Consider the following 23,918-nt stretch of genomic DNA (forward strand, 5'->3'; position numbering starts at 1 on the left):
AGGCGACAACCGGTCCTACTCATTTGTATCTCGAGGGTTCCTTAAAGGTAGGACATGAGTGGGTACCGATGCACGAAATGGTAGATTCAGGGGCTATGGGCCTGTTCATTGACCTAGACGAAGCACACCGGATAGGGGTTCCCCTGGTCACCCGTAGGATCCAGGAGGAAGTCTATGCCGTAGACGGGAGGAGAGTGGATACAGGTCCAGTAGGGTATCACACAGGGGACGTAGAAATAAGAGTAGGGAATCACACGGAAACCCTCCAACTGAGTGTGATCAAGGCTCCTCATTATGGGGTGATTCTGGGCATACCCTGGTTAAGAAAGCACAATCCGGAGATAGACTGGGGAGCGGGCACCATCACATTGAATTCACCTATGTGTGAGCAGCACTATCGGAGGGAACTGGCCCAACCGGTTTCTGCTTTGGCCACTCAAACGCACATTGCCACGGCCGCTGAAAAAGAGGTGCTGCTACCTCCTGTCTACTCGGAATATAAGGGGGTGTTCGATGAGGTCCAGGCCGAGGCACTGCCCCCCCACCGACAGTATTACTGCCAAATCGACCTCGTCCCGGGGGCCGTGGTACCAAGCGGGCGCCTTTATGCTCTGACTGAGCCAGAGAACACCCATCTAAGGCAGTACCTAGATAAACTCCTGGAGATAGTGTTCATCAGACCCTCCAAATCCCCTGCGGCCTCCCCTCTTTTCTTCATCCCCAAAGCCAACGGCGAACTTCGGGCTTGTGTGGACTTCAGGGCACTCAACGCTGTAACGGTAAAGAACCGATACCCCCTGCCCCTGATAAGCGTTTTGCTGGAACAAGTGAAGAGTGCCAAGGTCTACACAAAGCTAGATCTGAAGGGGGCTTACCATCTGGTGAGGACGAGGAGGGGAGATGAGTGGAAGACTGCTTTCAAAACCCGATACGGGTTGTTTGAGTATTTGGTGATGCCGTTCGGGCTCTGTAATGCCCCTGCGGCGTTCCAATACTTTCTCAACGACGTGTTGAGGGAATTGTTGGACCACTACGTAGTGGTATATATAGATGATATACTCATCTATTCAGACTCAGAAACACACCATGTCCACCACGTGAAGACCGTGCTCGGTCTCCTGCAAGACCATAACCTATTCTGCAAACTGAGCAAATGCGACTTCCACGTAACATCAGTGGAGTTCCTGGGGGTTATGCTCAGTCCTCAAGGACAAGAAATGGCTGAGCGCATGGTGTGTGCTGTTCGCGACTGGCCAGAACCACAGAACGTCAGGGACATCCAGTGCTTCATCGGCTTCGCCAATTTTTATAGGCGTTTTATCCGGAGGTTCTCCCAGGTCGTTGCCCCTATCACGCATCTGCTACGGAAGTCGCAACCGTTCGTCTGGACTGCAGAAGCCCAGGAGGCATTTCAGGATTTGAAGGAGGCCTTTGTGTCTGCGCCTATATTAGCACACCCCGATCCGGATAAACCCTATGTAATGGAAGCCGATGCGTCCAACGTGGCAGTGGGAGCCATCCTGTCCCAAAGGAACGAAGTCACCGGACAGCTGCATCCCATCGCCTACATGTCCAGGAAACTGAATGAGGCCGAACTAAACTACCATGTGGCAGAAAAAGAACTCCTGGCTATCAAGGCGGCTTTCACTGAACGGAGGCACTTCCTCATGGGGGCCAGACACGTAGTCACTGTGTACACGGACCACAGAAATCTGCAGTTCATGACAGCAGCCAGACACCTCTCTCCCAGACAACTCAGGTGGATGCTCTTCTTTTCGGAATTCCATTTCGTAATCACCTACAGACCCGGAGTGGACAATAGAAAGGCCGACGCCCTGACATGCCAGACGTCCACCCTCATTCCAATAGAGACGACGGAAGAAGCAATCATTCATCCTGCCAAGGCAGTGTGTATTATACAGCCAGACGCGTTCTTGAGGGGGATTCGTGAGGGGGTGAAAACCACTGGATGGAAAACATGGCTCAGGAACCATGGGGAATGGAGCCTGAAGGACGGCTACCCGTTGAACAACGGTAGGCTACTGCTTCCTACGATTGCCTTAAGGCGACAGGTGTACCGGTGGTGCCATGAATCCCCGAGTGCGGGGCACATGGGGGTGGAGAAGACAGCGGAAAAGATAGCCAGGCAGTGTTGGTGGCCCTCACTGCGGGCTGACATCGCAGAGTGGGTGGCGAAGTGCACTGTATGCGAAGCAGCCAAGACAGACCGTCGGAAAGCTCCTGGTCTGCTCAGGCCGTTGCCTACCCCTTCTTGCCCGTGGGAGCGTATATCACTGGACTTCGTGGTGGGTCTCCCCCGAAACAAGGGGTACACCGCGATTCTTGTGGTCGTAGACTACCTGACCAAGATGGGGCACTTTGTGGCGTGTCCCCAGGTACCCACGGCGGGGCAAACAGCACAGATGCTGATGGAGCATGTGGTACGACTGCATGGGTTGCCAGCAGTTATAGTGTCGGACCGGGGTTCCCAGTTCACCGCACAGTTCTGGAAGGCGTGGTGTTCGTCTCTCCATGCCACTGCTGCCCTGTCAACAAGCTTCCACCCGCAAACCGATGGGCAGACGGAGCGCCTCAACCAAACACTGAAGCAATACCTACGCTGCTATGTGGACCATAGCCGGAACAACTGGGTGGACTATCTATGGATTGCGGAGATCGCGTATAATAACGCCGCTCATAGCTCCACTCGGGTTTCCCCGTTCTATTGCAACTATGGGAGACACCCACGGATTCTCCCTTTCCTACAACCAGCGGGGGGGATAAGATCCCTGAGGCGGCGAACAGAGCGGCACACATCAAGGAGACGTTGGGGGCTGCTCGCATAGCCCTGGAGGCCGCCAAGTCCGCATACAAAACCTCGGCAGACAAGCACAGGCGTCAGGGGCCCCTCTACAAGGTGGGGGATCTGGTCTGGTTGTCAACCCGGAACATTCGGTTTCGGAGGCATAGTGTGTTCAATCCTCGGTTCCTTGGACCTTATCCTATTGTGAAGTGCGTGAGCCCGGTGGCAATGAAGCTGAAGCTGCCTACGCATCTCAGGATTCACCCCGTGTTCCATGTGTCCCTGCTGAAGCCGTCACGCTCTGCACTACGGAGGTTGCCTCCCCCTCTGCTGGTGCAGGGGGAGATGGAATACGAGGTGGCTCGGGTGGTGGACTCCCGCTTTCGGGGCCGCGGGCTGCAATACCTAGTGGTGTGGAAGAGGTACGGCCCGGAGGAGGACTCTTGGGTACCGTCGTCGGGTGTCCATGCGCCACGGCTGGTGTCCTTGTTCCATGAGGAGTTCCCGCTGAAGCTTGGGCCCTTGAGGCGCTCTCGGTAAGGGGGGATGTACTGTCACGATTCCGTTTCGCGCCTCACGCGAGTTGCGGGAGGTTTAACGGACTACATCTCCCAGGAAGCCCTGCGACGCAACGAGGGAGGAGAGACGATAAAGACCGCCAAGATCCCTTCCCCGGCTTCGGATATTCTGACCCGGAAGTCAGAAGCTTGCCGAACACTGCGTACGGAGCAGCTTCCAGCTGGATTGCCGTACATCATCCCCGGAGGGTGAGTTGCGAGATATCCAAGCTGAGCTTTGCTGACGCTCAGGGACCTCGCTCTGATACCCTTGTTACCAATCCCCGGTTCCCGGAGCTCAGCACACCGGCAGGGGCCGTTAACTCGTTGTGCACCCGGATTCCATCTGTCACGTCCTCAGTTGAGGAGTATTATCTTGGTCCTCCGTTGGAGAGCACGCGTATTGCGGCTCGTGCGGGGGACGTTTTGTCCCTGGTCCCAACGTTCCGTGTCCTCCATTGGTGAGCCTGCGTCTTGCGGCTCGTGTGGAGGACGTGTTTAGGAGCTACAAGGGGAGCGGTGCTCCTGAATTATTACCTGGGTCCTCCGTTGGTGAGCACGCGCCTGGCGGCGCGTGCGGAGGACGTTTTGTTTCCGGTTCTTTCCTTAACCGGCCTCACCACAAATACCGCGCCCTCGTTGGTGAGCTAGCGTCTTGCGGCTCGTGCGGGGCACGGTTTCCTTGCTTTTACCCTTCTACACTCTCCCTTCACGTGTCCTCCTTTGGTAAGCCTGCGTCTTGCGGCTCGTGCGGAGGACGGTTTTCCCACTCACTACACGGATTTCTTTTGCCTTCCATCGGAGGAGTCAGCAACGCCTCACCAAACCAACGACCAGAGTACAATAGCACACCATAAATCAAGGTACTGTGGTTCCTATAAACTATGTATTGCCCAGTCAAGGTAGCGATAGGATTTTACTAAACCGTGTTTCTCTGCATCACAGGTAGACTGTCACTCCGAGAGGCAACGTTAGTTTGGGGTCATAGAAGAGAAGAATCTTCTGTCCTGTGTTTATACTTTGCACTGCAGGTATATTAATGTTACTGGTTTCTGACGAGAGGGTGAGAGTCTAGGGGAAAGAGAGTGTTATATCCGATGTGCTTTGTCATTTCAGGTCCTTTTTCCCTGCAGTCCCCTTCCTATCCTTCCCTCACTTGATTCTCCTTTAGACCACGGCTTTTACGGCATTCTGGTCTTGGGTAGATCAGGGGGTGGACCCAATCTCAGCATCACTCCGACCCTGAGGACACACACCTGACAGTAGGCTTGTATGACAACTTTAAAGTCTAATGTTTTCCATTTGTAGGTTACCTTGCAGTGGGAACAGTAGTTCTACCCCTTTTAATGTCCAATACCTTCCCAAATGTAGCTTTGATTGGAGTGAAAATATTAAATGTATCACTTTCAATGTCCAACATTTTCCCAATTTAGATTAGATTGGAATGGGAATAGTAAATCTACCCCTTTTAATATCCAACCCTTTCCCAGCGTTAGCTTAAATTGGAGTGGGAATAATAAATATGACCTCTTTAAAGTCCAGCGCCTTCCCCAGTGTAGGTTTGATGGGAGTGGGAGTAGTAATCTACTCCTCTTGTAGTCCAATGCCTTCCCCAACGTACTTTAAATTGGAGCGGAAATATTGGATTCAACTCTTTTAATCTCCACCAGTTACCCAAATGTAGCTTATGGTAGAGTGGTAATAGTAAACCTACCGCTTTTATTGTCCAACAGCTTTAAAAATCTAGTTTAGATTGATGTGGGACTAGTAAATCTACCTCTTTTAATTTCAATCACATTTAACCATTACAATGCCAGTCATTTTTCCCTCTGTAGTTTAGATTGTTTTAAAAAATATATTTTTATTGATTTTTAAGTTATGGGAGATGATACATGTTCAAATTCCTCAGATTGGTGGTAACCGCAGGATATTTACAGAAACTGTGCAAAAAGGCCAACTTGAAATTTCACCCATTTAAGTGAAATTACTTAATTATTTTAGATTCAGATGACCTTAGCAGCAGAATAATAGACACATACAGTACATAATGATAGAGTAGTATAACATACTGCCCAAAGAGGTACAAATAACAATACATATAGCTCCTCACATTACCTAAAAATGTTTCTGTACAGTTAAAAGACAGGGTCAGACAAGGACATCCCAGATATTAAAGTGCATACATGCATCATCAGTGGAGTGAGGAGACTAATTGGACTTTCGGCTATTAAATCATTAAAGCATTACAGGAAATTTTCTGAAAATCATTGAAAAATCAGTTTTTTTAAAATCTCAGTAATTCATCTAACTGGATTTGAGCTTACGAAAGTTATTTTTGGGACTTCAGTACTCACATCTGAGCCAATTTGCCATGCCCTCTGGGGAAGGTCCAGATCAGTGTGTGGTATGTGCCCACCTGCTTTATTAGAATAGAGGGTCTATATTGGGCAGGACGTTTTGGTAGAGGAGTAAGGAAATGAATTGGACATTTTTAATCTATAATAGCACCTTAGAACATTTTTTGCAAATCACCTGTTTCTAAATGAGTTTTTTAACAAATAGGATTTTACGTTTTTTTACCAAGGAACAATTGAAGAATTAGTTTTATATTTTTATCTGAATGTATTATATGTCTTTATGGCCATGGCTGAAATGAAGAAGTATTAATTGAGGTGCAGAGAAACATTTTAGAAAACATGGTTTTAGAATTACTGCCGCTTGACCACAGACTATGACGAGTTCTGTCCAAGTAAGTGAGTCGACCATAAATTTGTTTTTTATACTTTTTAAATTCGATGTACATAAAGAGAAACACACTCCCAGAGGAGACATTTTCAATCTGTACTAAACTGGTTTTAACCATCTAAAAGCAGACTGTGTTTATATCAAACAATCACGAGTCCCCTTTAGTCCAGTTTTTAGGATTTTGGAGGGTTTAAGTTGTTTTGAGTTAATTGCTTCTTCAGAGGATGTTATAAAATACTTGAATGGGCATTTATTGACAATGGGAATGTGCATTTAAAATGGTTGCTATTTTTATGTTCCGTATGTGTTTATTGCTTTTGCACTTTTATGGTCATATGACCGAAATAAAGTATTGATGATGATGATGGTACTTATCCATCCTGAGGTCATGCACATGCGGGCCACTGCCATAGTCACAAAAATTAAATACTTTTAGCCTTTGAAGAGCCTGTGATCCTCACTAAGCCCTAGCAATATTATTTGAGGGGTAACCTTAATCCGTTTCTTAATAATCTTGTCAATGAAGGTCCCGACCTCTTAGAGATAGTTAGATAAGCCAGGACATGCACTCAACATGAACAATTTCAGCTTGCTCTGCTCCACACCTATGACATTTGGAGTCTGTTCTCTAACCCCATTTAAAGAACTTATCGGGCACTTAATACATGTCAACGTTTGTTTTAAAGTGCTGGCTTTTCAATTCGGCAGTCAAAACAGTCCCTCTACAGATCTCCAAGGAGCACTCGAGTAATGGCCCTTCCACCCCCAGTTTCGATTCCCATTTGGCATTCTGGGGTTGTAAATATCTGGGAGGCCCTGTATTAGTAAATCATAGATTTGCCCGATTCTGCTTCCCCACTCCACCGCTTCTATAACTGGATACTTTGCAAGAGAGATTTGATTCTTAATCAATCAATCAAACATTTGTTAAGAGCGCTACTCACCCGTGAGGGTCTCAAGGTGCTAGAAGGGGGGGAGAAGCAGGTACTGATCAAACAGCCAGGTCTTTAGAAGTTTCCTGAAGGTCAGCAGGTCCTGGGTTCTTATCTGGTTTGCTGATAAAATCTCAGATCTGTAGATATTTTAAAAAACATCTCCTTTGACAAACCAAAATTGTCATGTATCTCACCGAACGAGCATAATTGATCACCATCATAAAGGTCCCCTACTCTTGAGAAACCGCTCATCTCAAAAGTTTTACCCATGCCATCATGAAATATACCCGGTAAGACAGGAGAACCCCAAAATGGTGTATAGCTGTTAAATTTAGTCATATTGATCCTCCTTTTGACCTGCCACCAGACCTTGAATTCCTCATCCACTGCCTAAACCCAGTCTTTTTTTATAAAATCTGCTTTACATTTTTCTCAAGAAGCAACACTTGGCATCAGAGCCCAATGTGAGCTGATCTATAGATGTTTCCTCAGCATGGTTGATACTGTGCATACCACTGGTGATCAGGATCCCCAAATGCTGCAGCATGCAAGACCAATAGTACAGCACAAAACTAATACTGCCAATCCTCCGACTTCTGGGAAGAATCCTAAATCTCAAAGCCCTTCTTGGTTTTTTAAACTGCCACAGATAACTAAAACACAAGATGTCTAGCTTGGCCAGCCAGCTCTTTTTGACCTCCAGTGGGATGGCTCTAAACATATCGTGCACTTTTGGCAGGATAAGCATTTTTAAAACATTACGTCTCTTCACCAGCGATAAGCGCAAGTTGTTGATTTGAACTAGATCCTGTTTGATCTTCATGATCAGTGGTGCTAGATTTGGCTCAACCAATTTCTCAAGGGTAGCTGCTATACTCACTTGTAAGTAGGTTGCGTCCTTCACCCAGCGCTGATACCCAGAATGAATTCCTTTGGTGCAAACTACCTTAGTCTTACCCTCATTAAGGTGGTATCTCGCTATGGCCCCAAAAGTGCTAGCTTCATTTTCAAATGCTGTCAGAACATTGCAGTGATTGGGTGTTACTACTGCTATATCATCAGCATAAGCCAATACTTTATAATCCATTACTTTATTGAAATAGACTGGATCCTGCAGTTATTCTCTAATCATGCAATAAAGGAGTCTATATATAAGAAAGCAATAGGGGTGAGCACGGACATCCCTGTCTTGTTCATCTGGTAATAAACATTTTAAGCGACCCCCTTACCCATGATCTAAAGTCTGTCCTTAGGAGATAGATATAGAACCCTGATTCTCTTCAACCATAAAACCTCACATGGATACAAGAGTACTGCAGCACAAGGCTGAACCATCCCTCGCTTTCCCAAACAGATATTGAGGCCACGCATATAGGCATGGGGGCATGAGATAGTCCTGTTCTACCGCAGGTATCTATTATGACAATAAACAAGGAGTTGGGCCGCAGAGCGCTAATAGGGGATACTCACAGGTTATCTGTGTGAGTGGTCCTGCTCCCTTCTAGTTACAAATGCCTAATCAGGTGCCAGGGCATACAACTTCTGGGAAGGCCAGAGAGTGACAGAAAAAGTCACAAGCCAGGAGTAAACGCACATTGGTCAATGCAGGTGGAGAGACTGACATAGTAGAGCATTTCTTCTCATTTTCAGACCAGTCTGATTGGACTGGGAGGACTTGAATGTGGGGCTGGGAGAAAGCTCGAGAGGCAGCATTGCAAGTTGCCCCTATGATCTAAGTGAAAGAGGTGATAGCTCGGGGATGAAAGATTCCTAGTAAATCAGCAAAAAGGTAATCTCATTAAATGAGGAATCAGACGTCAAGGTTGGATTAAAATAGGACTCTTTGGCGCTGCCAAGGCTGGAAGGAAGCACTTTGTGTGTAAACAAAGAGGGGGTGGGCCAACTCAACCTGATCTGACAACCCTGGAGGCTGTATACCAGGGGATCATAATCCATTGTGAGGAAACCAGAGCAGACAGCCTTAGAGGACAGGCTGCTTATCGGAAGCATGAGGGAGCTGTACAAAAAGTGGCAAAGACCTGTTCAGAGTTTTCTAACAAAATGTCTGAGATGAAGAATACAGTGGCCACCTTAGAGACCGATATGTTAGCAAAAAGAAAAGTAGGAACAGAGCACAAAGCTTGCCTAACCTGTACTCAATGAAAACTAGAGGAGTTGGAAAATAGATTGACGCTTAATACCTCAGGCTCTTGGGGGTCGGCAGAAGGAGTCGAGAAAGATGACCCCCAAAAGTTTATTATTGGCTTGTTTAAGAACATGTTCCCAGAGCTGACGGAATGGAATTGGAACCTGGAGACACAGAGAACATGCAGATTCCCTTATAGGCAGCATTGGCGCCAGGGACAAGATGAGGGCAAACCCAGAGCCATTCTAGTATTCTTTGGCAATTTTCTTTTGTGACAGTTCATTTTCAAAAAAGCTCACCCTAATTCAAAGCCGGTAGCTGCATTTTTTTTGTGAGGCCAGACGTCTGGCACACTACAGTTGAAAGACAATGGTGCTTGAGGCAGGTAATACAGCCTCTGCAGTCTAAGGGTGCACAAGCACCTTTGATCAATCCAGCAAAGCTGAAAGTTATTTCTCAAGACAAAACATATATTTTTTCTTTTGAGGTTAAAGCAAAGGAATTTCTGGACGACCTGGGGTAGTATAGGGCTTTAGGCTCCAATGTTTAATGTTTATGGTGTTGTGCCAATGATATGAGACACATTTGTTTGCTTACTATGCAGGGGGGGGGGATAGGAAATGTCTGCTGTACTTTGGAGGGTGATTACTGAATCTGCTTCATCAGTCTTTGAGGGGGACAAGAAATGCTTTACTGCACTGGGGGATTGACTATTGTTGGTGGGGATTTTCATCTTGAGAGTGTCGTTTGTATGTGTCCATACAAATTGTTGGGATGATGGTGTGTAGATGCACGTGTTAATATTTTTGAGATGAAGCAGGACTTTTCTTTGTTTAGGGAGCATGTCTGGGAGGGTTACATCTCCATCAATGGACCATGGCTGCTGCAACTGCCCCAGCTAAGTTTAGGTGGATAGGGATGGGGTAGAGGGTGGATGGGTCTGAGGGGTTGGTGAGAGGAGATATTGGGTATGGAGGTAGGGAGGTAGAGAGGGAAGGTAGGTGGGAGCAACAATGGTTTCATAAGCCACCTGAATGGGTCCCAAGTGATTCCAATGGGGCCACGACGGTAGTTCCCGAATCCTCTTGTGACTTGCCCTCGGTTAACAGAAGGAGGCACTGCTCTGGTGGCAAATACCAGGGGTAATGGGGTTGTGATGAAGAGTGCATGTGGAGTCAAAAGATGATGCGGCTCATCTCCTCAACAGCAACACTGCAGCAGGCATTCATACCAGTCTGATAAATGGTACCGGCAGATATGTTATCTATAAACCAACAAATAATCAGGCTTTAGACTAGTTATTAGATATATCGTTTAAGGTATCACCTCATGAAAGCTTTTTATATCTCAACCAACATTTAGTTTTGTTGTCAGTTGTTTTTAGATAGTCTATAGAGGTTCCTTCATCAAAGTTTCGAAACTGTAGGGAGTATGATTGAAGCATCAAACCCACAAACAATTTGGATGGAGTTAGATTCACCCGAGTACTTTCTTTCAGAGCCCTGCCAACAGTATGTACAAGCTGATCCAAAAACACTGGCTACCTTGTCTGCAAGCACACTGTTGCGACTGAGCTAAGCACATAGCAAAATCAACTCTGTTAATATATCTCTCCTTTTCTTTTCTTTTTTTATCAAGGCGCAAGGCTGATGTGGGATATCCTTTGTGGTGAGGTCGAAGTAGAAGGAACAAGGGAGCTGGCAAGACAGAGTGTTGGAAGCTGGGAAACAGGTAAGTGGTAGGCAAGGAAGCTAAGCAAAGGGGAGGAGTGTAAATAGTCTTTAAAAAGACAGCTTGTCTTTGTTCTGCACGTGAGTGTTAACTGCACTGCTTTAGAATCTTCACAATGGTCACATTCTAATTGTTGGGAAAAGTGCAGATAATTAACTTGATGAGGCTGTCTTATAGAAGATGTTTTAGAATGTTTTCAAAGGTGGTGTTCTAATTATTTATAGGAAGGAACAGATAGGTGCATGTAATTAATTTGATGAGGCTGTCTTCTAGAAGGCACCTTAGAATGTTCACAAAGGTTGCGTTCTAATTGTTTTGTAACAAGGAACAGGTGCGGATGGTTAACTTGACGAGGGCTGCCTTCTGGAAGGTTCACGTTGAGGTCATCTATGCCGGTTCATCAATACTTATTCTGGTGGATTTTCTGGATGTTTCCATGGCGCCTGAAACCTGACATCACACATGCATAGTAAAACATTAGCAAAAGCTATTAAGCCTTTTCAAACAAACCGGGGAACATTCTGCAGCTACCTACTACCAAGAGCATGTACTATGGTCTAAAGTCAGGATCCAAGACGTTTGTTAATTCATAAGTGTTGAGTGGAATGATAGGAACCATGTCTGTATATTTTGTGATAGTCAAGGAAGGTGAGCTGTTGCAGGAATCCTGACAATTGGTATGGGCCACGAAGGGTTCGACAGCAGGGGAAGATGCAACAGACAGGGCAAGCTATGTGTAGGTGAGCCTCAGGTCATGGCTCTAAAGGATACACCTGAAAGGTTAAAAGAGATATTGAATCGAACTCAGGGCAAAGTCAGATTAAAGAATGACACCAAATAATATATGTATTTACAGTGTAAATGCATTTGGCTTCAATAATGCTTTTAAAAGGGTAGCCTTTTAAATCTAGGGGCAGATTTATGTTTTACTTGCGCCTCATTTACGCCGCCGTTGCGTCACTTTTGTGACGCAGCAGCGGCGCAAATCCTGCGCCATGGTGCGGGGTATTTACAAACGTGACGCATCTCCCAGATGCGTCACATTGTAAAGCCCTGCGCCACATGTAGGCGTTCCAGGGCAGGTGGGGGCGTTCCGGCGCAGGAACGCCTCCTAAAAGTGGCTGAGTGAAATCTACAAGATTTCACTCAGTCACTTTTAGGCCCATGCTGCGTCAAAACCCTGCGCCTGCTTGAAGCAGGCGTAAGGATTGACGCAGCATTGTAGAGATAGGGCCCCCCAGATCATTGCTGGAGCTGCGTCGCGCTTGCGACGCAACTCCAGCAATGCGCCACTTTTCGGCACAGATGCGTGACGCATCTGTGCCGTTTTTGCCCCATGGTGCGCCGCATTATAAATGCGGCGCATACATGGTGGCGCAGCTGTGGCGCATAATAACTGGCGCATCCCTGCTGATATGCAGGGATGCGCCAGTCGTCATAAATCTGCCCCCTAGTACTTAGTGCAATGAAGCCCTATATCATTTGTATCCACGAGACCCATGTGCTGTTGAGGGAAAGGAAAATACTAGGTGATATGTAGTATTCGCTGCTCTGTTGTACTGATCTCTAGGGGAGTATCCATCGTAGCCAGCAGGACTGCTGGAACAGTAGTCAGTGGCCAGGTTGAAAAAATGGGGAGGTCAGCCATTGTGCTGGTATGGGAAGGTTCACCTTGTGCTCAGTAAATGGCCCTAACCTGGATGACTGACTGTTATTAACCAGCTCAATCTGGAACTTGCAACCTTGACAGCCCTCCTCATATTTTGTGGGGACCTCAATCTGCGTATAGTTGTGGGAGGTAAAGTTGGGGGTTGTTACCCATATATTGGCAGGAAACCACTCTACTAGTCAAAGACCATGTGCTGATTGATATATATGACAAATTAAACGATCCTGACCCTGGGTATACGTTTTTCTCCTTACCCCACAATAAAGTGGTGCATCTGAATTACTTTTTTGTATCTGCATCTCAAACAGGACAAATGGGAATTCAACACTTTACTCGGGTACTGTCGGATCATGATCTGTTAGTGCTTGAATACGCAATAACTGGCTTTGTGAGGCCATATGGGATCTGGAACTTTGATAGGAAGCTTCTGCTGGAAGAAGAATATAAAGCCCATATGTGTAAATGGCTGAAGGAGGTTCTTACCGTCAACCAGGGCACCACTGCCTCCGAGATGGTCTGGGACTCCCTTAAGGCAAAGATACGGGAGGAAACACTTAGTTATAGCCTTTTTAAGCAGAGGCAGAGAAGTAGCCAAATACAGGGGCTCTATGGTGGTCTCTTCCATCAAGAGGAAGAATTGGCTATGCTTATAATGGAAAGGTAGGATTATGGTGAGACTACACAGAACATGGTGGTGCTCAAAGCCAGAATTAACCAGTATTACCGCAAGGAGGTGGCTGGTATATTTCAAAGTTTTAAGACAGATTGCTATGAATATGGGGAGAATCCAGGCAGGCTATTAGACAAAGGGAGGGAGGGGGGTGGGCTATTTTAGATAAACAGGGGCAGAAGACTTAAATTCCATCAGTGAGACTATTATGAAGAACTGTGCTTGGAGCATATTTTCCCTCAGCCTGACAGCTATGCCTGCTTCCTCAGTACAGTAAGCAGGAACGGCCTTAGTGAAGGAAAAGGGCTTCTTTTGAACAGAGACTCTCCCCTGAGGAAGTGGTGTAGGCAGGACCAAACAAGATTCCTCTGAAATTCTATAGGACCTTTTTTCATGGGCTCCTGGAAGCCATGAGCACTACTCCACTATGAGCTCAGATGGAAGGGGGGCCCCCCGTCATTGGAGGATACCAATATTGTGATATTCAGGTAGAAGAGCACACTCCCTTTAAACATGGTGTCTTAAAAGCCGATATCTCTGGTAAAAGCAGATACTAAACATCTATGTAGCTTAGGTGGGAATGGTAATAGTTCAATTAGTGTAATTAACCCTTTCAATGTTCAACAATTTCCCAAAATGTAACTTATATTGTGGTGGGAATAGTAAATGTAGCCCTTTAAAATCCAACACCTCCCCCAATGAAGGTTACATTGGAGCAGGAATAGTAACTATGCCCCTCTTATAGTCCAACATCTTTCCCAATGTACTTTAGATTGAATTAGGGATAGTACATTTAACCTTTTAAATGCCTAGCAGTTTCCCCAATGTAGCTTACATTGGAGTGCAAATAATAAATCCACCCATTTTAAAGACCAACACCTTCTCCTATGTAGCTTAGGTTGAAGCGGGAAATAGTACATTCAACCCCTTCAAATCCACCACTTTCCCCAATCCAGCTATATTAGAGTGGGGATAGTAAATGCTTTAGTAACATGTATTTTAATAAGTAAACATTATTACGTTTGGTTTTAGATTTTCATTATATGTTTATAGTTTTACTTTTTTAGCAATATACTTTTACTTTTTTAGCAAAGCATTTGACATGTATTTTTTACACTGTATTAGAATATGTTTACATATTTGTAAATATGTTTTTAACAATTGCATTTTATTTTCACAAAAGCATTTTGTAAAACGTTTTGAAAACACAATCATATATACTATATATTAATAAATAGTATACTTTGGTTAGTAATTTTCAATACATTTACACTTTCTCATCTGTACACACTTTGAATAATTTTCTAAACATTGTATAACTTTTTAAACATATAATAATAATAATTTTGAAACCATCATATTCTATTTCTATTGTTTTGTATAGATTGGTATTCTTTTTTATATTCATTTAGTGGGCATTTGTTTTACCACTACCTTGCTTCTGTTCTCAATTCATCACTTTTTCAGGTTGTTTAAGGTTCCTGGCGATCACGGTTTCCTGCTGCTGCTCAGCAGAGCAGCTAAGAGTGCTTTTCATGTTTTGGGTTGTTGAGCCTATCAAATAAATTCCCCCATGGTATTTGAAACTTTGATTGGCTTCTGTGAGCAAAACAGGGCATTGTTGCCTAATTATCTTCAAAATAGTCCATTAGAGGACTTAGTTTGTGTTTGTGTGTTTGATAATAGGGGGATTTACTGAGGTTTTAGTGGTTTACTGCTTCTGTAACTGTGACAATATGTGTTGTATCTCATTGGCAAATTGGGCATTTGTTGCATACTCCACACTTAGGTCCTCATTATGTTGGCGGGCAGGCCACCACCGACAGGCCGTCAGTGGCAGTCCGCCCGCCATCCAGGGCATCGGTCTAACCTCTGCATTACCATGCAGCCGGTCAGACCACAGAGGTCGGGGGTAAGATAGCCACCTCCAACAGTATCAAAGATCCCATTGAGACGGTGGTCGGATTCCTAACCCTGCAATAGAGGAGGCTGTGCAGGCACCGCCGCAGGGATTAGGATATCGCTTTCTGACTACCTGTTTATGGAGGTCCCACCGCCATGAAAAGCAGATGGACAGGGACTTTGGGGGCCTCAAGCAGGTACTCCATCAGCCATAGGCCACTGTTAAGTGACCTGGGGGGCACATGTAGTGCCTCCCACACATCCATGTGCACATGGTGCCTGGCACACGGTGCATGCATGTGCTGAAAGTACCTTTTTCTACTGTGGCTTGTGTTGCAGCACTTTTCCTGGGCTGCAGCACAAGTCACAGTAAAAAAGAGCACTTTACTGCTGCCTGCATGGCAGCCCTATCATATTAAGGCTTGTGGGACTGCCAACTCAATGTTGTTCGGTCACCTGCCTAATACAATGGTAGTCAGCAGTCCGGCTGATCGCCATCGTAATAAAGGGCCTAGTGTAGATTTCTTTAGATATATCCAAATACTCTTGTTGAAGGGATATTAACAGGCCTGTATAGCCATATAGGGTAACGTATTTACTATGGAAGTAATCATTGTTTTTTAAAGTTAATGAAGACTTTGGGGGGATGGTAATTGTTAGTTTTATATTTTATTTGACTTAGTTGTTTGTAGTATATAGCACTTTTAGACCAGAATATGTACACGGAAGGTATGCTTGTGTTGTACTCAGAGTGTATGGTGTATATTGGGGTAAATGATAGAGGGCACAATTTAAATGTGCTATTCCTCACCTACATGCTACATTGTGTTAATCTTATCAGATTGTTTTCTGTTGCATAGAATATTATTCTTTGGCCATTATTAGGGTTATCATACATAAGGAAAGGTTCTTCACAAAGGTCCTGCTTCACAAAAGTAAACTTACAATGTTGTAGACGTTTGCTCTTTTTTGCTATTCACCAACAAATGAATAAATAGTTTACGACTGAAGAGACTCCGCAGTCAGGGTGTAGAACTCTGCACATAAAAAGATAGGCCTGTCTTGTCTTTTTATGTGCAGAGTTCTCCTCCTCAACTGCGGTTATATTATTCTATTTGTTTAAATGTATTTAAGTTAATGTAATGTTAGAATAATATAATGAGTTATTTGTATAGCTGTTGTATTGCTTGGTTTCAAATTATTTAATTTCATTTAATGTTATTTTTAGTTTAATGTTAATATGATATATTTTATAAAATAGTTATACATTTAGCTATTATTTTTATATATCAAATAAATTGATTTTAAGACTTATTTTAGTTTTTAGGAGTTTGTGTCATTCAGTGGTTTATGTAGTGTTAAAACAATAGTTTAATGGAATTTATATATATATGTATATTTTTTTTACCTTTACCAATATTTTGGTACACAGAATTGTTGTTTTCAATATTTGCGCAGTGCTTTATATGTTTAAAATTATTGCAATATTTTGAATTTCTTTATTATTGCTATCGAGATTATGATTTTTTAGATATTTTTAAAGGCAATATTTAGGTAGTTGGTATTTGTGTTTTTCTGGTTTTTGGTATACAATGACAATAATTTTGTGATCGCTATTTTTTGGCGATATTTATTTAATTCAATATTGTTGTGGGCAATTTTATGTCACAAAACCAGCATGAGAGGAGTTTGCAAATCTTGATGTGCTCCTGAACTAAAGTGAACCTTCCATCTCCAGTTTACTGTATAAAATGTCAGAACGGACAGAAAGAATGTCCAATTAGCCGATGACTCACCTTCAGTATTACACCCAGTGCAAGACAGCTTCAGCTTGACTCTGTAAGTTAAAGGGCATATGGCTGCATGTCTCTTTGTGATTTCATAAAAAATGCTTTTGAATTTCTGCCCTTCAGGCTTTCATGTTCTTCAGAATCAGCATCCTAAATTCTTAGACTACAATCAGGAGAGTAGATCAATCATGCAATAAAGTCAAATACAGGCTCATTGGTTTAGGAGCATGTTGGATGGGCATGGTAGTGCTGCACAATTCTCTTCAATTCGTTACCTGAACATAAGGGGTAAAAGGTTGTATGCTAAGTGATCATAATAAGAAATCATGCTGCAAAGCAATTAGCCCCAGGCTCATGGCAAAATATGCTTTTCAGATAAGGGTTTGACTGAAGCAAATAGGGTTTAGCTCTTAATGTGCCTATCAAGAGACTCTCTTGATCACTTAAGATGGCAATATTACTCTCTTCAAGAATTTTTAATGGGTATCATTTTTATTAAGGTGATTTACTGTCAGTTTGGAAAACTTCATTTGATAACTAGTCTGCTCAAAGAGCTGGGCCTGGTCTTCTCCCCTTCTAGGTCCAGCCAAAAATAGGGGGCACACATGCATACATTAATAGGAGTGGCTTCAATATACACACAGCTAACTATGTAACTCCTCATTAGTATGTAGCATTTTTGTGTTTACTTGTGCGTAAGAGGCATTATGAAGAGCAGCACACGACAGTACAGTTAGCAGGTTCATCTTACAAAATACTGATAGAGGGAAATTGGAGGTACATACTAAAAAGCATAGATGTACAGACCAGTACAATAGCTAAACAGATGGACAGAATAGTGCAGTGGATGAGTCCACTTTGTGTATTCACTATTGCCGTCGCCGCAGAGCTGCCGGCATTCGAGATCAACGCCGAGTGTGCTGCACCATGCCAAGCCTCACCGAGCCCGGACCCCCAGACCCCAGGCACCCGTGCTAGTTAGATTAAGGTGGTACGATCTGGTTCAGCGGGTCATCGGACTTGTATCCCCCGGTTGAGGCTGTGGCTGTGGGGAGCGGACCCAGGTGTATGTGGCTTCGGGGAGTTTGGAGCCTTGAACCTTGAGCCTGGAGTCACCTGGGGGAGGGGAGAGGAGAGCGGCACTGAGGCAGAGGCAAGAAATGTTCTGAAAACGACTGTGGGCGGCTGGTGTCCGGTGGCTGGAACCAGAAGCATCAAGTAAGGAGGGCGAGGTGAACGAGGTGGCAAGGAAGGGGGGCAGTAAAGAATACGCCTGTTGGTGGTCGCCCAACTGAAAACATTCCAACAGAACATTCGTAGTTGCATTTGTAGTTGCAGTGAGCGGGCCATGAGCTACCATGGAAGCGGCCCGGCCAGGCTTGCAGTGCTCCTGATTGCCCCCGCTCAGGACTTGACTCAGTTCTTGACTTAAGTGCTCCCACTTTGATAGGATACTTTTAATATTAATCCTGAGTATCTCCCTTGACAAAGGGACATATCGACGTCTTCAAAAAAGTCAAAATGGGACAATTGATAAAGCTCGAATTATATTTCACACATCATAAAAGACAGTTACAAACTGCTAGAACGCAAGAGTGTTTGCATTGTGTTTGGAAAAGCTTGATCCATCTCTGTAATTACACTAATCTGTTCAGCCTCAGTTAAAACAATATGGTCTATAAAAGGTTGAGGTCCCGCACAGTTAATATGAAAAAAGTGGGCACTGCACGAGCATCAGTTAAATACAAGAGCATTTGTAAAATGTCTCAGTTCAGAGCGCCCAGAGAGAATACTATAATAACAAACATTTTTACACCAACAATAATATGTAGAACAACCCCTAAAGGAATTCCTTTGGAGGATCAGCAGGAGCAACCTGTTTCTATAGACAAAGACAAAGTAGATGTAAGCATAGAGAGCTCAGAGCCTAATCTCTCACTACTCAAGGATGTTGCGCATGAAAGTATTCAAACAATGGACTCCTGGAAAGCCCACTATTCGGCAACATCCCAAGAGGCTAAGTTCAAAGAGACGGCGGAACTTCGGCCTAGGAAAGACCTATCGGGGCATAAGGTCAAAATAGAGACCCAGGAGGGCCCTAGACAAATAGCAGCAATTTATTTCATTCTACCAGATATCAATTTGATGTCGCCTCAACGCCCTAACACAAAAGATTTTCAAAAACAGCCAGTGCATATTCTATCTAGTACTCCGAGTAATTTGGTTGAGATGGAACACGACTTCTCATATTTCTCTGAGCTTCTGTCTTACATTGTGCCACAAACTGTAAATAGGCAGGACCCTGTCTCAGATACCATACTATCATTGCAGAGAATTATGGACTCTATGTTAACACTTCTAGAATAGAACCTGAAAAACTATTCAACCTGCTCAAATAGCTCAACTGCAGTCATTAAATTTACAGCTCGACATAGACAGAGAAGACAAGTGTAATCTAAAATCCACAGTCTTTATAATTCTCCGATACATGGAAAGCGGATAGAGCAGATGGCGACCCAGACGGGGAGAACCCAATCTAAATGGAATCAAAAATCTAATTGTGCCACTAGTGATTAAATGTATTCCCTTCGATCACTATTTAAAGACCTTTGTCCAGAGAATGCAAAGGGAAATGCCATTCAAAACCCCATACTTCTTTTTCCAGTTTTTCAAGCACAAGACCGAAAAATGTATCTATCTACTGCGCGATCGATAGTCAGAAGAGGGTCAGAGGAAGTCCTCACTCCGAATAAAATGTCACAACTTGAATCCGAGACAATGTCACATAAAAAGGAGATTCACAAGAATGGGCAAATTAACAAGAAGAAAACGTCAAATAAAAGAACTAAATGAAGAATAACAAAAAGAGCCTTGCGAAAATTAAAATTTCTCCAGACAAGCCTTTCAGAGCAAGAAATGGAAGAAATTAATCATGGCAAGAAAAGCAGACATGAGTACTCAAATACTAATCAGCAGCAGTTTTCAATAGCACCTCAAGTCGAACAAAAAGCCACAAAAGAATTGAATCCTTTAGCACAACATTTTTCAATAAAACCTTTAAAAACTAAAGAGCATAATTTTCAAGTTCAACATCCCAACCAGGAACATCAGGGTGGCCTGGAATGTTCAGACTCAAGCACCCTAGAATTAATTGACATTTTTCCCAATGGTAATTATCCATTAAACCGCGGGAGAATAGTTGATTTACTACGCAAAATTAGACCCCTTCAATCACTAACCACAAAAGAAATAAAACTAGTTTCTTTTCCCAATAAATCGTTCTGCTCGGTGGCTCACGTGGAGTTCTGGTCAAACATAGTCCCAGCTATCATAACTAAAGAACAAGGCATTCTCCATAAAAACGGATTTGACAACAGAATAGTTAAACAGGCCAGGCCAACTTGTAATCATTCAAAAGATGATGAAGAAGACAGGGCCAATTATGATAATCTTAACCAGCAGGGCGCGGGAGGTGAAACAAGGAAATTCGTGCAAGATAGCTCCCTATTGATCTCTATAAAAGATGGAATTCAGCGAATCTGGAATGGCTCGGACACAAGAAAAACGTAATCGGATGAAAATTCCTGGGCATAGATAGCAGGATCTCTGAACAGGAATAAGTCTGACAAGGAATTGAAGCTGCCTTTTTAGTAATAGTCAATGAATAGTGTCATGGAACATTGCAGGAAAAACTACTGATAGGATGTCCGTCATATTGGAACATTCACCTTCTATTGTGCTACTACAAGAAACATGGTCTTTGGCGCCTTTCTTTCAAAAAGAATATTTCATGTTTCTCAAGGCAGCAGAAGCCTCTAGAAGAAGCCACGCAAAAGGCGGCCTAGCAATCCTTCTAAGAGAGGAGATAAATTGGAACCCAGAGGAAATTGAGCTTTCTTTGCCAAATGTCCAATGTATTAATATTAGGCCCTGGAAGGAAAGATTGGAGCCTCTTTCAAATCTCCTACTTTTTAATGTTTACTTCCCGCCAGGACCCTCAGGCGATTATCTCTTGACAAAAGCATTTAAGAAAATCGAATTTATATTAGAAGCAAAGGGATATCCAATGATGATAATGGCTGGGGATTTTAATGGAAAGATTTCTAATGCTTTAGTTAACAACAGGGGAAAACCTCCTCAAGAAGAAGCTTGCTCTATTCCAACTCCAGTATTTCCCGATAAGATAAAAGCAGATAAAAGGGGGAAAATGCTCCTGTCAGTTATCGGCATTATCTTAAATGGGAGAATCGATGGTGATATACCGGCGGCATACACTAGACTGGGTTCCACCAAGCCTTCAATTATAGAATATTTCATCTATAGTCTTGATCTGTTTTCGAAGGTCCTATCATTTTCCACTCCAACTACACACGAAAGTGACCGCTCACTACTTTTAATAGAAATAGATGTTTTCACACAGCATACATCTTCGTGGTCCCTACGCTCTTTGGAGGGTCGGGCAAGTTTAAATCATAAAACAGGAACGATTCATTAGAATTCTAAAGTAGTTAGTAAAATAAACCACCCAATCTCCCAAGTATTGTTAACAACTGCAAACAGATCGTCGAATAAAGCTAACTTGACTTGACTTGCAAACAGAGAAGGCAACCCAATAAACGGATTTGAAGCTACAATACAGTCCGTAGTTGCCTCTCTCCAAGCCAATCCAGCAAGGCGAGTAAACAGTAGAACACATCAAAAAGGAAAACAAGCTGATTTTAACTCTCCAGAACTAAATAAATTGATTAGAAATCAATTTTGTTCTTTTTGTGCTACAAGACAAGGAGAAATCAGGAAATTGAAGAAACAGCACCAACTGAGAAAATAAAGAGAAAGCAAAGTTCTAAGAGATCGTGTCTGGGCCGACATCCAATTTGCAGTAAAACATAGGAAAACTAATATGTTCTGGAAAATAATCTCTGCACAAATGGGGATACGCAAATCAATTCAAGCCACACCAGGCCCTGATAAAATCCCAATCAAAGTCCTACAAAATAATGCAGATGACTGGGGAATATTTTTAGCCCCACTCTTTCAATATTGTTTGAAGATAGGGGAAATACCAGAATCTTGGTGGGGGAGTGTGGTGGTTCCTCTCCTGAAAAAAAGCTCAAGAACGAATCCTGCCAATTACAGACAAATTGCACTTCTTGATGCCACTGGCAAGATTTTTGCAGCTTGTGTCCTGGAACATTTAAGAGGCTAGGCTTTTTCGAAAAAGTGATTCCTATGTCTCAGGCTGGGTTTCGTCCAAAGCATTCAACATTGGATAATATCGCTGTGCTTCAAACAGTTCTTGACAAATATGTTAGGACTAATGCTCAAATTCTATATTGTGTTTTTATGACTTTTCAACTGCATTTGACAGCGTAGATAGATCAACTTTATGGAGAAAGCTGGAGAATCTGGGGATTCCTACAGATCTTTTAACAATAATAATTTCCCTCCATACGGCAACATGGTGTAGAGTACAAATGAGGGGAGAAAAGGGTCTAACCAAACCATTCCCCACGGAGAATGGCTTGAAACAAGGTTGCCTGTTAGCTCCTTTATTATTCTCCATTTATATTAGCGAATTACCAGGGCGTTTGTCCCAAAATAAAAACTATCCACCAAAATTAGCTCAAGTTGACATACACTGTTTAATGTATGCCGATGATATTGTGATATATGATCGAACCCCAATAGGTTTGCAAAGAAATTCGATTAAACAAAATCAATATGTAACTGAAAAATTTCTGTTGCCAAATATTTCTAAAACTAAAGCTCTTCCTTTTAGTGGCAGAAGGAAACCTTTATCTTATGTTTGGTCATTAGGATGCAACCCACATTTAAATCGGAAGGCAGACTTGCATGTGGGGGCTGTAAAACATCTGTATCGCTCTACAGGAAATAGACATTGTATACCGATGATGGAAGTCCATGGTATGAAAATCCCACCAATTCTATCTTATGCCATGGAATACACACAAATTAAAACATGGCAAGCCATAAAAGTAAAGGAGCGTACCCTACTTCGAAAACTGGTAAACGTGTCTCATTCGTTACCAGTTCAAGCTCTTCGCCTTGAGTTATCTATAACGGGAATTTTTGCCCGTGTAATCTCTAACATCATAAGGTGGACGTATAACCCCCTACATGCAGAACCAAATACATTAAGATTGGAAATCATCTGGGTATACTTTTAATAGGAATTTGATAAAAGCTTCTGAGGTTTCACAGTGCACTGTAGCACTGTTACAGGAGTGATCACTAGAGCACCTGAAGCTTTTTCTTAAAACATCTGGCCCCTAGAATCAGTTATGAAAGGGATAAAAAATATTACAGCCAGCTAAAGCATTACAAAGTGTTCGCAGAAAATATAGAATTTAAAACCCATGCTCCCTATCTACGATTTCAATTAGAACATGGGGTAAGGCGCTGTGTCCTACTCTTACGTATGGGCATACTCCCATTAGCAACAGTTTTAGCCAGTTGGGACAGGACATATAACTCTAAAGGCATATGTGATTTATTTCACGGTGGATGACAAGATTTGCTTCACGTTTTATTAATTTGTCTTAATTCAAGTATGGTAGAGGCTCGACGACGATACATAATTCCAATTCAATTAAAGTACAATGCTATTTTATCAAATGATTTAATCTTGCTGTGTAATTCTCCAGTTAATGAATTTGTGTGCTATAATCTGTTTACATTTTTGAAAAGTTTTTTAAAGCTGTTTTAAGGTAAAGTGCATCATTTTAATATACTTATACAATCAAATACTGTATAAGCGGACCGCAATACATTGTTATTTCTCCATCTTAGAAAGAGTTTTAAAAATGTTATATTAATTCTCTAATAATAATTGTATGTATGTATTTGTTGATCTCAGTTGAAGTCTGAATCAAATAAATACGAAAATGAAATGAAACTCGCTTAGTTGGAGTTGGGAACCTTTGGAGAGAGGAAAGTAAGGACATACCAC

General features: G+C 43.2%; 1 protein-coding gene across 14 annotated transcripts in view; it reads left to right on the forward strand.

Annotated features, from left to right (window-relative positions):
* Window positions 1-23,918, forward strand: part of LOC146817363 (uncharacterized) — a 145,028-nt gene that overhangs the window by 14,491 nt on the left and 106,619 nt on the right. For 13 of the 14 annotated variants that reach the window (XR_014962988.1, XR_014962983.1, XR_014962990.1 and 10 more), the window contains one exon: window positions 10,825-10,917. Coding sequence is in view for 1 of the 14 variants with exons in the window: in XM_085610955.1 (XP_085467081.1) it covers window positions 10,825-10,917 (93 nt within the window). In the remaining 13 variants the exon portion in view is untranslated. Of the gene's footprint in view, window positions 1-4,165; window positions 4,224-10,824; window positions 10,918-23,918 lie in introns of those variants that run through there. The other variant, XR_014962987.1, reaches the window with a different exon arrangement.

Source organism: Triturus cristatus, chromosome 6 (assembly GCF_964204655.1).
Source record: "Triturus cristatus chromosome 6, aTriCri1.1, whole genome shotgun sequence".
NCBI lineage: Eukaryota > Metazoa > Chordata > Amphibia > Caudata > Salamandridae > Triturus > Triturus cristatus.